The 14,427-nt window shown below is 50.5% G+C and overlaps 5 protein-coding genes across 5 annotated transcripts; all 5 read left to right on the top strand.

Annotated features, from left to right (window-relative positions):
- Positions 1 to 358: 358 nt before the first annotated feature.
- LOC308155916 (histone H2B-like) lies at positions 359 to 733 on the top strand (the record flags this gene model as incomplete). The annotated part of the gene is made up of 1 exon (XM_080529281.1): positions 359 to 733. One exon carries the CDS (start codon positions 359 to 361, stop codon positions 731 to 733), a length of 375 nt encoding a protein of 124 aa, XP_080385407.1.
- Positions 734 to 3,236: 2,503 nt separating this feature from the next.
- On the top strand, positions 3,237 to 3,866 carry LOC308167239 (histone H1-like; the record flags this gene model as incomplete). The annotated part of the gene is made up of 1 exon (XM_080541625.1): positions 3,237 to 3,866. The coding sequence occupies one exon, from the start codon at positions 3,237 to 3,239 to the stop codon at positions 3,864 to 3,866; it is 630 nt and encodes a 209-aa protein (XP_080397751.1).
- An 860-nt stretch (positions 3,867 to 4,726) lies between these two features.
- On the top strand, positions 4,727 to 5,113 carry LOC308167398 (histone H2A-like; the record flags this gene model as incomplete). The annotated part of the gene is made up of 1 exon (XM_080541814.1): positions 4,727 to 5,113. One exon carries the CDS (start codon positions 4,727 to 4,729, stop codon positions 5,111 to 5,113), a length of 387 nt encoding a protein of 128 aa, XP_080397940.1.
- Positions 5,114 to 5,992: 879 nt separating this feature from the next.
- LOC308155905 (histone H3.2) lies at positions 5,993 to 6,403 on the top strand (the record flags this gene model as incomplete). Its single annotated transcript, XM_080529271.1, has 1 exon — positions 5,993 to 6,403. One exon carries the CDS (start codon positions 5,993 to 5,995, stop codon positions 6,401 to 6,403), a length of 411 nt encoding a protein of 136 aa, XP_080385397.1.
- A 3,436-nt stretch (positions 6,404 to 9,839) lies between these two features.
- Positions 9,840 to 10,151, top strand: LOC308167571 (histone H4; the record flags this gene model as incomplete). The annotated part of the gene is made up of 1 exon (XM_080541988.1): positions 9,840 to 10,151. The coding sequence occupies one exon, from the start codon at positions 9,840 to 9,842 to the stop codon at positions 10,149 to 10,151; it is 312 nt and encodes a 103-aa protein (XP_080398114.1).
- Between the last annotated feature and the right edge of the window lie 4,276 nt (positions 10,152 to 14,427).

The following is a 14,427-nucleotide window of genomic DNA, read 5'->3' as shown; positions in this document are numbered from 1 at the left end:
TGGTTTAAACGGCGTTCAACGCCAAGACATGCTGTGTCAGTGTGACAGGTCAATAAAAGAGCAATTCCACAGTGATTTGAGCTGACGTGCTACAATGAAGTCGTTGTTCTAGCATTGTGACTGCCTGGTCCTAGCATAGATGTATTTTTCTTATGATGACTGGTGGATAGGTGATTCTTAGACAACCTGGCTAACTGAACAACGAGTAGTTTTTTCAAATGTTGTTCAGAACCAGACTCGACCAATAGAATCTAGTGTCAGGAGTCGCCTACTTTGCATAGCTCCCCCTTTATATAGCGGCTGCACTACCTCCACCCTTTCATTCGTTTCTGAGAAGCAACGAGCTGTTTTCATCATCATGCCTGAGCCTGCGAAGCCTGCGCCCAAGAAGGGCTCCAAGAAAGCCGTCACCAAGACCGCCAGCAAAACCGGCAAGAAGCGCAGAAAGTCCAGGAAGGAGAGCTACGCCATCTACGTGTACAAGGTCCTGAAGCAGGTCCACCCCGACACCGGCATCTCCTCCAAGGCCATGGGAATCATGAATTCCTTCGTCAACGACATCTTCGAGCGCATCGCCGGCGAGTCCTCTCGCCTGGCCCACTACAACAAGCGTCGTACCATCACCTCCAGGGAGATCCAGACCGCCGTGCGTCTGCTGCTCCCCGGTGAGCTGGCCAAGCACGCCGTGTCCGAGGGCACCAAGGCCGTGACCAAGTACACCAGCTCCAAGTAGTAGCGTTTCTGCCTGCTCCACTAACCCCAAAGGCTCTTTTAAGAGCCACCCACCCTTTCAACATAAGACCAATTCCATAGCGGGTTGATCTCGCGTGTTACAATGTTGTATTGTATCTGTTTATTGACTCGATGTTGTCATCTATAATGATTCATCTCCTTACTTGTAGCATGAACGCGCCCGAGAATTGGAGCGGCTGTCTTTCTCCCCTTTGTCTATCAAATGAGCACGAAGTTACGTTGTGCACACGCATGTACACTAGAGACCAAGGCCTGCACCATGTCCACAGTATTTACCCTAACATAATACAGTTCAATACAGAAATCATTACCGCATAAACCCACAATATTTTTTCCACCAAGGAGGTCCTCATCACCCTAAATTGACTTTCTTTCTGTAGATTGTTGCAGCAGAGCCGGGGGACTATCATGCCAAATCTTACCGGGCCATCAACGGCCCATCAAAATCTAATCTTTCGAACGCTGTTGCTAATTGTTCGAACGTTCGACGTGTTCCACACTAGGGCCAATATCTGTCCGCCTGTGACGTCATTCTACTGCTCCACAGAAGATGAATGTGTGTATCTTAAACGGCGAAGACAAATGTAATCTTCTTGTACTTGAATAGCATTAAGGTTGATGCAGGCTCACTAGTCAGCTACCTGGACAGAACCTCAAGAACCAATGATGTGAACGAGTTCGGTCATGCATGTCTTTGAATTGTAATAATACCACTAGGTAGCGGGTTTTGTTTATGTAGTAGGGCTTTATATACAAAAATGAGTTATGAATAGATCTACAGGATTTAACGGCCCAGCCAGCCATTTATACAGAATGCAATGATGAGGATAACAACTATCATCTATGATAAATCGATAATCAAACACCGCCATGAACGAACTGCCCAGGTAGCGGGACACACCCAAGATGCAAACATGAATCAAATCAAACAATTTGTGATATGGTAGAACATAGATTGTTATCTTTCCAACATTAAGTATCATTCTCAGCCCACCAAATGCTCTCTGCAGGACAGTGAATGCAGACTGTAGCTCAGAAAGAGCCTGGTCAGTCGTGGGGGCAAAAGCATACTGTACAACAGTGTCATAAGCATATATATTATTGTATTGTTGGTGAATATTAAAAAGAACCAGACCAAGCATTTACTTTTGTATGTCCAGTAAAACAGATTTAACACCATCATTTAAGACTCCTGATGGTCCTGGACTGAATCAATGTAAGACACGTGTAGACACCTAGCCTGTGCGATGGCCGGGTGTAAAGACAGATTGGTGTACATTTAGGTTACATTCAAATGTTAACGACAGGAGTTATTACAAAGCTGGTAATATATGGTGATTGATTGTGGTGAATTCCCCACATGTCTTGTCCATGAAGATGAGGGGAAGCCACTTTAGATGATTGACATGCAGCCAAAGTCAAACTAGTCAAACAACTCGCTGCCTGTCTGTCTGTCACTCGCTCCTCAACAGCCTTAATACGATTAATACGAGGCTCAAGGACAGCCAAGCAGCGGCAGAACCATTACATTATGTGTGATGTAATGTGATGTAATTTAAAAACCCCGGTCCACAAAGACCCACAAACACATGGAGAGAGGAGGCAGGCTGACTACGTCACCATCGATAAACAACACATACATAAGCACATTTAAATTATTGAATTTACTTATTACTATTATTATTTATTTATTTACAAACAAAGTTATGATTGCAATTTCAGCTAGATACCAACTAGTTTAGTAGCCGAACATATTCATCATAAGGCTGCTGATGTCCTCGACACAATTCTGGTGATAATATCGCAATTGATTCCTCAGAGTCGACATCGACATGCAGCAACCATAGTCTATCTATGGCTTTCACCTGTCTTGTCTAAATTTAATAGGAGGGAGAGGGACACCATCTGAAAAATCACCTATAGGGACAAGCTCTCAGCCCCATCCCCGCGACTGTGTTTCACGACCACCAAAAGAGCTCATATTTATAACACCCCGCACCACATTGGGGGACCCTCAACCTTTGTACTCCCTTGCCAGACAACCTGGCTACCTGGACAACGAGTGCTGGTCGCAATCATATGCACTTTTAGCCACTTTAGGAGACAAATAACACAGGAAAAGCTGTGCGCACCGCTCCCTCCGACAGTGCAACGGTGGGGTTTTGATCGAGTCACAACAAAACTCACGAGGCCTTCGCGGCTCACATGACTTTATTCTAACCGGAGGCAAGTCTGCTCGCTGGCCCGTTTGCATTTGGATCTCAACTCGGCACCACCGGTGACTTTTGGCCCGTTATTCGTGAGGAGAAAACACAGGCGCCCAAGTATTTCGGCAGCTACGACTGCTGAGCAGGGATGGCTGAGTCTGCACGGTTCTCATGCCGCTTTTAAGGACAGCCCCCTGCTCCGGGTTGAGCTTCATTCTCACAGAGCAGCTTTGCAGACTAGTTGGTTTACCGGAACGAACGAGACTTTCTACAGACATGGCAGAAGTCGCACCAGCAGCAGCCCCCGCCGCGCCGGCCAAGGCCCCCAAGAAGAAAGCAGCAGCCAGGCCCAAGAAAGCAGCTGGCCCCAGCGTCGCCGAGCTCATCGTGACGGCCGTGTCCGCATCCAAGGAGAGGAGCGGCGTGTCTCTGGCCGCGCTCAAGAAGGCGCTGTCTGCCGGTGGCTACGACGTGGAGAAGAACAACTCCCGCGTCAAGGTCGCCGTCAAGACCCTCGTCACCAAGGGCACTATGCTCCAGGTCAAGGGCACCGGGGCCTCCGGCTCTTTCAAGCTGAACAAGAAAGCCGCCGAGGCGGTCAAGAAGCCGGCGAAGAAAGCGACCGCCGTCGCCCCGAAACCCAAGAAGCCCGCCGCTGCCAAGAAGTCTCCGAAGAAGGCAAAGAAGCCCGCTGCTGCGGCCAAGAAGTCTCCCAAGAAAGCAAAGAAGCCCGCGGCAGTCGCTAAGAAGGCCACCAAGAGCCCCAAGAAGGCGAAGAAGGCCACACCGGTCAAGAAGGCTCCGGCTAAGAGCCCCAAAAAGGCCGTCAAGGCAGCCAAGCCCAAGGCAGCCAAACCCAAGACAGTGAAGCCCAAGGCAAAGAAGGCAGCCCCCAAGAAGAAGTAAACATTCAACGGGTTCTTTCTGACTCCATTTGTACCACAAAAAGGCTCTTTTAAGAGCCACCCACATGTCCATAAAAAGCGCATTTTCATCCATGACGACAGAAAAAGTCAAGCGTATGTTTTAGAAAGTTAGTATTGTACACCATATACACCACGGATTGACATTTACATATACACGACAATATTGGTTATACTTATTCATTGACATGATAGTAAGAAAGGAGATTGAAATGGCAGTAATGAGTGATTTGACATCTAGGCGTAGTTTACATAAACTTTGACGCTATAAAGTGCCACTCGGTAGATCTGTGTGCGGGAGAGAGGGGGTGGGGGTATGACAGAAAACACAAAATTGCTTATAATATCAACACATTCAGATGTAGTTCCTCTTTCCAATACACCATTATTATGTTACATTTGAACAGAAATGCGCGGGAGATAACAGACAACTTTTCGCTGTTAAGTCATTCAGAAGTAGCAGAGAGAGCTGGGATAGCCTGATGCAATACACAACTTAGTATGTGGTAATAATAATAATAATTAAAATAAAAATGTGTATTATGTTTTATAGTATATACTAGTTTCGTTAATCATGGGACGAGTTTGAATCCATCTTTGATTTCTGCGCGCGAGACAGACAAAGACGGAAGTGAAACGGTCTCCTTCTTCTTTTTTTTCAATTGGCGGTTGACAACCACTTGGTGTATTCGAAACGGTCTCCGTTGATTGGATGAGGTGACATCGACCCGGTGGCCAATGAGAAGCCGTCAGGGCGAGCTATAAGAACAACGCTGAGAGCAACAGGAGTGTTATCGCTTGTTCTTTTCTTCAACTATCTCGAAATCCTACTAAATTGTCACCATGTCAGGAAGAGGCAAAACCGGAGGCAAGGCCAGAGCCAAGGCAAAGACCCGCTCCTCTCGGGCTGGACTCCAGTTCCCTGTGGGCCGTGTACACAGGCTCCTGCGTAAGGGCAACTATGCCCATCGTGTGGGCGCCGGCGCACCGGTCTACCTGGCCGCCGTGCTCGAGTACCTGACGGCTGAGATCCTGGAGTTGGCCGGCAACGCCGCCCGCGACAACAAGAAGTCTCGTATCATCCCCCGTCATCTGCAGTTGGCCGTCCGTAACGACGAGGAGCTGAACAAACTGCTGGGCGGTGTGACCATCGCTCAGGGCGGTGTGCTGCCCAACATCCAGGCAGTGCTGCTGCCCAAGAAGACCGAGAAGCCCGCCAAGGCCAAGTAAATGTTCTACTACGGCTTTGACCCCACTACTTAACCCCAAAGGCTCTTTTAAGAGCCAACCACTTGTTTCTCCTAAAGTGCAGTCCATCTCTCCCTCCACTGTTTGTCTGCGTTATGAGTGTTTCATGGTGTGAAGAACACTAATTATGATTTCATGTACGAGGCAGAGAACGCACCCATACATATTACACAGGGTTGGGCAGAAAACATCCTCGTGATGTCACTGCCTCGGCATTAGAAATAACGTTCAGTCCTTCATAAGGTTTTAAACATCACCCCTTCCTTGTGTAGTGGACCTTTTTAGATTAAAATTAGAGGACAACAATGATGAAGTTATAGATTAAGGATAGAGGACAACAATGATGAAGTTATAGATTAAGGATAGAGGACAACAATGTCCACAACAGCAGCGAGATTAAAGGACGTCCAATGGAACACAACCACCGTAAAGACAAAATAAGTGTCTGCACCACGCTGATCTCTGTACATAATGTTTACACTGTTCTTGTTCATTTGTATTCATATAGTCGTACATTACATATTTTTTTGTATCTTTCACATTTGTTTTGGCTTTAAAAAATAATAATTTAAAGGATAGATTATCATTGACAAAAGATATCGGAATTACATCTCTTTGAAGCCAACGGTTTGGGGGAGTGGCCAAACAAAGGAAGCGCGCGGCAGGGTTTAAGTGTTTGAATTTGTGGCGGCAATGGCGCGGACGGTGCTCGTGTCCAATGGCAGCCGGAGAAGGAGGCGCAAACGAGCCAATGAGCTCGTCTATAGTCGCCAACCAATCGGGGAACGACTGGGGGTTTATAAATGTACAACGTTCTGTTGAGACTGGTTATACTCCAACTGAACGAAGGAAGATATCGTCATGGCCAGAACCAAGCAAACCGCTCGTAAATCCACCGGCGGCAAAGCCCCAAGGAAGCAGCTCGCCACCAAGGCTGCCCGTAAAAGCGCCCCGGCCACCGGCGGCGTGAAGAAGCCTCACCGTTACAGGCCCGGCACCGTGGCTCTGAGGGAGATCCGTCGTTACCAGAAGTCCACCGAGCTGCTCATCCGCAAACTGCCCTTCCAGCGCCTGGTGAGAGAAATTGCCCAGGATTTCAAGACCGATCTGCGCTTCCAGAGCTCTGCTGTGATGGCCCTGCAGGAGGCCAGCGAGGCTTACCTGGTCGGTCTGTTCGAGGACACCAACCTGTGCGCCATCCACGCCAAGAGAGTCACCATCATGCCCAAGGACATCCAGCTGGCCCGCCGTATCCGTGGAGAGCGCGCCTAAGATGACCACACCGATCTGAGAGGAAATCCCCAAAGGCTCTTTTAAGAGCCACCTCAATATTTCCCTCAAAGGCGTGTTTCCATTTACCACCCGTGTAGGGCGTTAATCTATAGGTTATACGACTCAAATGAGTAGCCTGCAGGGATGCTGACCGTGCCATCTCGGTAACCGAAATACATGTAGGCCAATTCACAACAGCATAAGGCCTTAATGTGTGAATTCGTTGTGATGGTCTTACTCGTTGTGATTGTCCTTATGTAAAATAATCCGAAGTAAATCAGGGTCAGTCAGTGTATTCTGTAGATCACGGATTTTCTCCACACAAGGTCTGTGATTTACTTCGGCTAAAGCTTAATGGTGCTGGGAGGACATCAAAATGCGGTACCCCCATAGGCTGTTCTTAAAATAGATAGTATATATATGTACAGAATACAGTGTTCAGACCCCTTCAATGTTCCACATTATGTGGTGTTATAGACTCAATTTAAAATGGATTAAATTAGAAGAATTTGCCATAAATCCACACACAATGAGCACATTATAAAAGCATGTTGTATTGAATATGTCAGGGTTATTAAAACACGTTAGGCTATACTGCATATGTGAATGAAATGTGCCACAGTATGTATTGTAAATAAAGTTTAATCTGATTTGATGGTTAGGGTAATTTACATTGTACAAGGAAAACATTTAAATGTAGAAAAAATAATAATCTCTTTTACAGTTTATTGAGAAAACATTGAAAACAAATGTCCTATTTGCAATCATTGGAACATTCAAATGAAGATGACCTGACCCCAGGAATATGTAATAGAGGTCCAACCTCACCAGACATGAACCCTGGAATATGTATTAGAGCTCCAGTATGACCAGATATGAACATCCTCTGACTGTTGACACCATCACAGGATTGGGATTCAATAATCTCAGATTCTAGACTTCACAGAGAGAGCTCAATCTGAATGAATGAATGAATGAATGGTCTTTATTGTCATTGATATAGTACAGGTACCAAACAACGAAATTTGGGAGGGGGGGGCTCCCCTGGTGCTAGGAAAAAAAACTAAAAACAAGAAGGGAAAAGAGCTGGTTTACATAAATAAAGACTATGTACACTATCCACTATACTATACTATACAAATAAAACACTGTGCTGTACTCTATGCTATGCTATACCTATTCTAACATTTCCTATCTCTGAACCTTATGTACCCGAGGGTTGTCATATTGCACATAGTGTTATTGCACATTCATTTAAAGTGTCGCAGTTTGCAGGTTTTAAATGTTCACAGTTGTGTTTCAGTATTGCACTTGATTTCAATCTAGTAGCTGCCATCAAATTGTCTAGATTGTCCAGGGCCTAGAACCTAGGTCTTTGCTGTGTTCAGGGCCTGAATGGCCCTGGGGTAGAAGCTGAGCTTCAGTCTGTTTGTCCTTGCGAACATGGTCCTGAACCGCCTGTCCTAGGGCAGCCGAGCAAAGTGTTCGTTCCCAGGGTGGGATGGGTCTCTGGAGATCTTGGAGGCCTTCCTGAGGCAGCGTGTGTTGTACAGCTCTTCCAGAGAGGGGAGGGGGCGCCGGTGATCTTCTGGGCCGATCTCACGACTCTCTGTAGCGCATTCCTCTCTGCGGCTGTGCAGCTGGAGAACCACACGCAGATGCAGTAGGTGAGGATGCTCTCCACTGCGCAGCGGTAGAAGGTCACAAGCATCTCCTGTCCGATGTGGTTTTTCCTGAGGACTCTCAGGAAGTAGAGCCGCTGTTGTGCCTTCTTGATGATGGCTGCTGTGTTGATCTTCCAGGACAGGTCATCCTGTATGTGCACCCCAAGGAATCGGAGGGTTGAGACTCTCTCCACGCTCCCTCCATCGACGAGCAGGGGCTGGACCTCAGATTTTTTCCTCCTGAAGTCCACGATGATTTCCTGGGTCTTTGACTGGTTCAGCAGCAGGTTGTTAACCTTGCACAGCTTGCCCAGCTGCTCCACCCCATCCCTGTACGCCGCCTCGTCCCCCCCCCGAGATGCAGCCCACCACGGTGGTGTCGTCTGCAAACTTTACGATGGAGTTGCTGGGGTGGACGGGGGTGAAGTCGAGAGGTTGTAGAGGATGGGGCTTAGCACGCAGCCCTGGGGGGACCCAGTGCTGAGTTTGAGGGCTGTGGAGGTGTGGGAGCCCACCCGCACCCTCTGGGGGCGGTCAGACAGGAAGTCCTTGATCCATGCACATATAGAGTGTGATAGTCCCAGGTCTAGTAGTTTGGTCACTAGCCTGTCTGGAAGAATGGTGTTGAAGGCAGAGCTGAAGTCCACAAAGAGCAGTCTCGCGTAGCTGTTTCCCCTCTCCAGGTGGGATAGAGTGGAGTGGAGAGTCGTCGCAATGGCGTCCTCTGTGGACCTGTGGGCTCTGTAGGCGAACTGGTATGGATCCAGGTTGGGCGGGAGGCGTGTGACTATGTGGGCCCGGACTAGTTTCTCGAAGCACTTCATGATGATTGGTGTGAGTGCCACCGGGCGGTAGTCGTTTAGGCAGCTCACCGTGCTTTTCTTCGGGACTGGGATGATAGTTGAGGTTTTCAGGCAGGGTGGGATGGTGGCCTGGGACAGGGACTGGTTGAAGATGTTGGTGAAAAGCTGGTCGGCGCAGTCCCTCAGCACCCGTCCCAGGACGCCATCCGGCCCTGAGGCTTTCCTGGGGTCCACCGCCTTCAGCACGTGTCTCACTTCATGCTCTGTGAGGGTGAGGCTGCTGAGAGCTGGAGAGAGTGGTGTTTGTGTTGTGGTTACCTCTGTTCGCCCCTCTTTAGTGTAGGTGGGAAGTGTTTTTTTTTAGCTGTTGAGCTGAGCAATCAGTCTGACTGCCTCAAGCTCCAGCAGATTGAGGGGGAGTACAAACCACTGGTCCCTGGGGACTAGGACCATTGCACCCTTTGCCAGCAGATTCGCAATCTCCTCTCTGAGTGCCCTTGTCTTATAAATAATTCAGTCATTGGCTACCTATAGGAGTAAACCAATAGGAGCAGAGCTCTCCTATGGGGCAGAGCTCCACAAAATAGAACAGTTGAGCCTACATTTCCTACTACAACATTGCTAAAAGATTGAAATGGTTGCAGTCATAATAGTGTCTAAATTTGACCATGTGCTGTTGTAAGGAGTGTGTGTGTGTGTGTGTGTGTGTGTGTGTGTGTGTGTGTGTGTGTGTGTGTGTGTGTGTGTGTGTGTGTGTGCGATGTCCTTTTGCTTCAATAATGCCCATAATGCCAAACGTTGTCCCTAGCAGAAGCTCCTCCCTCTACAAAAATCCCCCACAAGAAAAAAGAAAAAAAGAGGCAACTGATAGCGCGCGCTTCCTGTACAGCCTGGTCTCAATCACGTCCTCGTAGCTGAGATAAATTCACCCCACAACCTCACCGAAGCCATAATCTTACTGAACTCAACATGTCTGGAAGAGGAAAAGGAGGAAAGGGACTCGGAAAAGGAGGCGCTAAGCGTCATCGCAAGGTTCTCCGTGATAACATCCAGGGAATCACCAAGCCCGCTATTCGCCGCCTGGCTCGCCGTGGGGGCGTCAAGCGCATTTCTGGTCTGATCTACGAAGAGACCCGTGGTGTGCTGAAGGTGTTCCTGGAGAACGTTATCCGTGACGCCGTCACCTACACCGAACATGCCAAGAGGAAGACCGTCACCGCCATGGATGTTGTATACGCTCTGAAACGCCAGGGACGTACTCTGTACGGCTTCGGCGGCTAAACTATTCGTAATCAACCCCCCCCCCCCAAAAAAACAACGGCTCTTTTAAGAGCCACCCATCTCCACACAAGAGAGTTGATTCCATTATTATAACACATTTTGTCAGGCCTGTACATTCAACGGGTTTAGCTGTCATGAAAAAAACATACGTTGCCAAATCAATGTCAACGCAAGTAAATGCGTAGTCTTGGCATTCCACGACTAGAAATGACCATCCCACATGTGCACTCTAGAAAGAAAATGGTTATTATGGCTTATTACGCACACAACACAGTGCAGCCCCTTTTTCTATTGCGCATCTAGTGATAATAATAATGAATGCCCTTGTCGTACCATCCCAAAAGGACAATTCCTGGTAGTAATCGCTAGGCTGGTTGGGAGTTTGGGGGACTTGGTGTTCTATGTATATCATTCTCAATCTTCCTCTTGACGTTTTCATGTTCATATCGCCATCGGAAACAAGGCAACCCGACAGCCGGGTGAAAAAGTAAGGAAAGGGTGGGGGGGAGGAGCCTGCGCGTGCGCAGATAATGTATTTATCCGCGAGGCAGGCTAGAGCTTTGGAAGTAGATGTCAGCAGCCTCCTAATTTGCATAGCCCCACCTTTATATTACGGGTGTGCGTTTGCCGCCTCCTCATTCGTTTCTGAGAAGTAACAAGCCACTATCAACATGCCTGAACCAGCGAAGCGATCGCTTCTCGGCCTTTTGGCTAAGAGCAAACTCTGGTTTCTCTTCAAGAAACGCACGGGCCTTTCGCCCTTACTAGAGACTTCTATTAAAGCTAGTCTCCGGTGGGGTGTGGGTTTTTGTGTTTTTTTGAGAAATCTAGGGTTTTTCCTTTTTCCTCACTAGGCTCTATGCCCCTCCTTTTTTTCTATTCTTGGTCGGGGAGCACGTCTTCTCAGTAGGTGGCTTGTCCGCTGCTGGGAGGTGGCTCCCCCGACCCACCCCCCCTCTTTGAGCGGAACAGGCCGGGATCCGAGAGGAGCTGCCGGAGACCCGCGACTCTTCCAGTAGGTGGCCTTTTCACCACTGGGGCAGTTCGGCCGCTGGGCAGCCCCCCTCCAAAGAGCGGAAAGGCCGGACCCCGAGAGGAGCTTCCAAAGACCGCGACTCTTCCAGTAGGTGACCAGTAGGTGGCCTGCCCGCCACTGGAGCCACTGGAGCACGAGTTCGGCCCCTGGGCAGCCCCCCTCCAAAGAGCGGAAAGGCCGGACCCCGAGAGGAGCTTCCAAAGACCGCGACTCTTCCAGTAGGTGACCAGTAGGTGGCCTGCCCGCCACTGGAGCCACTGGAGCACGAGTTCGGCCCCTGGGCAGCCCCCCTCCAAAGAGCGGACAGGCCGGACCCCGAGAGGAGCTTCCAAAGACCGAGACTCTTTCAGTAGGTGGCCTGCCCGCCACTGGAGCACGAGTTCGGCCCCTGGGCAGCCCCCCTCAAAAGAGCGGAAAGGCCGGACCCCGAGAGGAGCTTCCGAAGACCTCGACTCCCCCAAGCACGCCAGAGGTGAGAGAGGGCCCAACACCCACCAGCCGACCCAGCTGAGCCAGTGGACCCCAACCAGACCAGGAGGGAGGACAACTATAACATCTAAGCTAGGAGCGAGAGGGACACAGGGGAGTGCTTTGAAGACCGTAGGTCTCTGGCCACCTGGTGTCCCCACTCGCTCTCAGGTGTCCCTCTTTTGTCCCCAGACGGGAACCCAGTTCCAGACCCAAGCCAGAGTCCAAAATCTGCCGTGAGGACCTGAGAGGAACAACACCCCTAACCTAACGGCAAGTACCCTATTCCCCCCCCCAAAAAATTATCTACAACCTCCCCCTAACCCTATTCCTCTCCCTCCTTCCTCCCTGATCCCCCACCCCCCCCACCCCACTCCAACGATGAACCCCGGAGCGATGCGACGCTACAACGCCGTCAGGTTGACGCTCAACCCAACTGAGGAGGCTGCCAGGGATGGAGCCCCCCAACAGAAGACTGCCAGACCAGTAACAACGATGACCCGCCTGGAATTCAGCAGGGCGGTTCTACAGAGAGGTATGGGCTTTGTGCCGTCTGATCTAAACTGCCTGGTGAAGCCCCCTGGGCCGAATGAATGTTTTGAAGTTAGCTTTAAAACCCCCCAACTGTTAGAGGAATTCTGGACCTTTCATAGGATTAATGAACACAAACCCCCACTTAACCGTTTTACAGCCCACCCACTAACGGATTTAGAATCAAAAGTGGTCACAATTCAATTCCACAATGAGGTGATTCAGGAATATGATATTGAGGTGTGGCTACACCGTCATGCCACCCTTAAATCGGGGGCCCGGATGGTCCTGGATGAAGACGGAGTGTGGACGGGGGCCAAGAAATGGCTGGTGCAACTCCGTCCGGACCCGGAGGGGATAGGCGGAGTCCAACATATCCCCAGCACCATCAACCTGGGGAACAACAGGGGCTCCGTCTACTACTACGGTATGCCGAAGCTCTGCAGGAACTGCGGCCAATTGGGCCATCTGGCAGCGGCCTGCAAGGCCGTGGTATGTAAAATCTGCCGCCAAGACCACCCGACGTCGGAGTGCACCACGACCAGACCTTGCAACCTGTGCGGGGGACAGGGGCATCTTTACCGTGACTGCCCAAGTTCTTATGCAAGTCGAGCCCGGGGCTATAAATCCAACCAACCACCACCCCAACCCCCACCCCCACCCCAACCCACACCCCCACCCCCACCCCAACCCCCACCCCCACCCCCACCCCAACCCACACCCCAACCCACACCCAACATGGAGGAAGAGAAGGGAGAGACGGAGGAGGACCGGCGCCCGAGCGATGGAGGGGACGATCAGAGCTCGAGCGACGGAGAAGGAGAAGGAGAGGAACCAACCGTCCCAGCACCCCCTATAGACAACCTCAACACCCACCCCCTCCTAAACCCCATGGCCACCTCCACCCCCTGCAAAAACACCATGAAGGGGGAGCCGGCCTCTATTGAGATAGCCACCAGCAGCACACCGCAGATCCACCTCCCCTCCCAATCAGACAGTGAAAATGACTGGAGCGTGGCTCAAACAAAACGCAAAAGACCACAAAAAAAGGCAATCCGGAAAAAACCAGACAAAAAGACTACTCCAGAACCCAAACCCCAACGCCATACAGGTAAGCCGGCTCCCCCCCCCAAACCCTCCTCCCCACCCTCTTCCTCTCTCCAGTCATCACATGCTCCTCACCCTGCACAGCCCACCAGCCACCCCCAGTCCATGCTCACCGGACCGTACGGGCCACCGAAAATCACCTCATCAACAACACAGATGAGGGGGCCACCAGGCAGTCAGAGGGGAGACAACCCCCACACCATGAGCAGCCAAGGGGAGGTACCACACTATCTGGCCCCCAACGACCCATTGGAGGGCCTCAACCTCATGTGCAATAGCTTAGCAAAAATTGGAACAAACCAAATCCAAGAACCATGAGGATAACAATCTCATCTCTCAACACCAGAAGCCTCCGGCAACCAGACAAACGGGAGGTCGTCTACCAGTACATCACCCAACATCAGTCAGACATGTATATCCTCCAGGAGTGCGCCATCCCATTCAAGGAGATGGACGCCACCCTGGAGGAGGAATGGACACGGGGGGACTCTCTCTGGTCAGGCTCAAACATTGATAGAGCTGATGGGGTCGGCATTTTGGTGGCCAACCCTTTTCTGCAGACCAAAAAGGGGGAGGTTGTAGAGAGCGGGCGAATCCTGGTTCTGGACCTAGAGATCCAGGGTTCGCCGCTGAGGGTCATCAATGTGTACGGCCCAACCAACGTGGCCAAGAGAGTCTCCCTTTTCAAGAAACTTCGGTCTCTCCTCCTCATCCCCACACCAGTCCTAGTGGGGGGAGATTTCAACTGTGCCCTCCGGGATGAGGACCGCAGCAGGCCCAGGAGAGACCAATCCACTACAGAACTTCAGTCCATCATAGACGACTTCCAACTGGTAGACGCCGGTGGCACCTCCCCGCCGACACACACAAGGGTGAGTTCCTCCGGGAATTCTTCCTCCAGGATAGACATGTTCTTGCTCTCGCCAGGTCTGAGGATGGGAACCCTGACCAGCCAGGCGGCCCACTTCTCGGACCACAGGATGTTGACAGTGTCCCTGGAATGGGATGGCCAAACAAGAGCGGGTAGGGGTACCTGGAGGATGAATACATCGATCCTTCAGGACCCAACAGTGGTGCATTCCTTCTCCAGGCGCTACCTGGAGTGGAGGACCCTAAAAGAACTGTTCGACTCCC

The sequence above is a fragment of the Nansenia antarctica genome (genome assembly GCF_963989245.1).
Source record: "Nansenia antarctica genome assembly, chromosome: 1".
Lineage (NCBI taxonomy): Eukaryota > Metazoa > Chordata > Actinopteri > Argentiniformes > Microstomatidae > Nansenia > Nansenia antarctica.
This window is presented reverse-complemented; position numbering and strand designations above follow the sequence as displayed.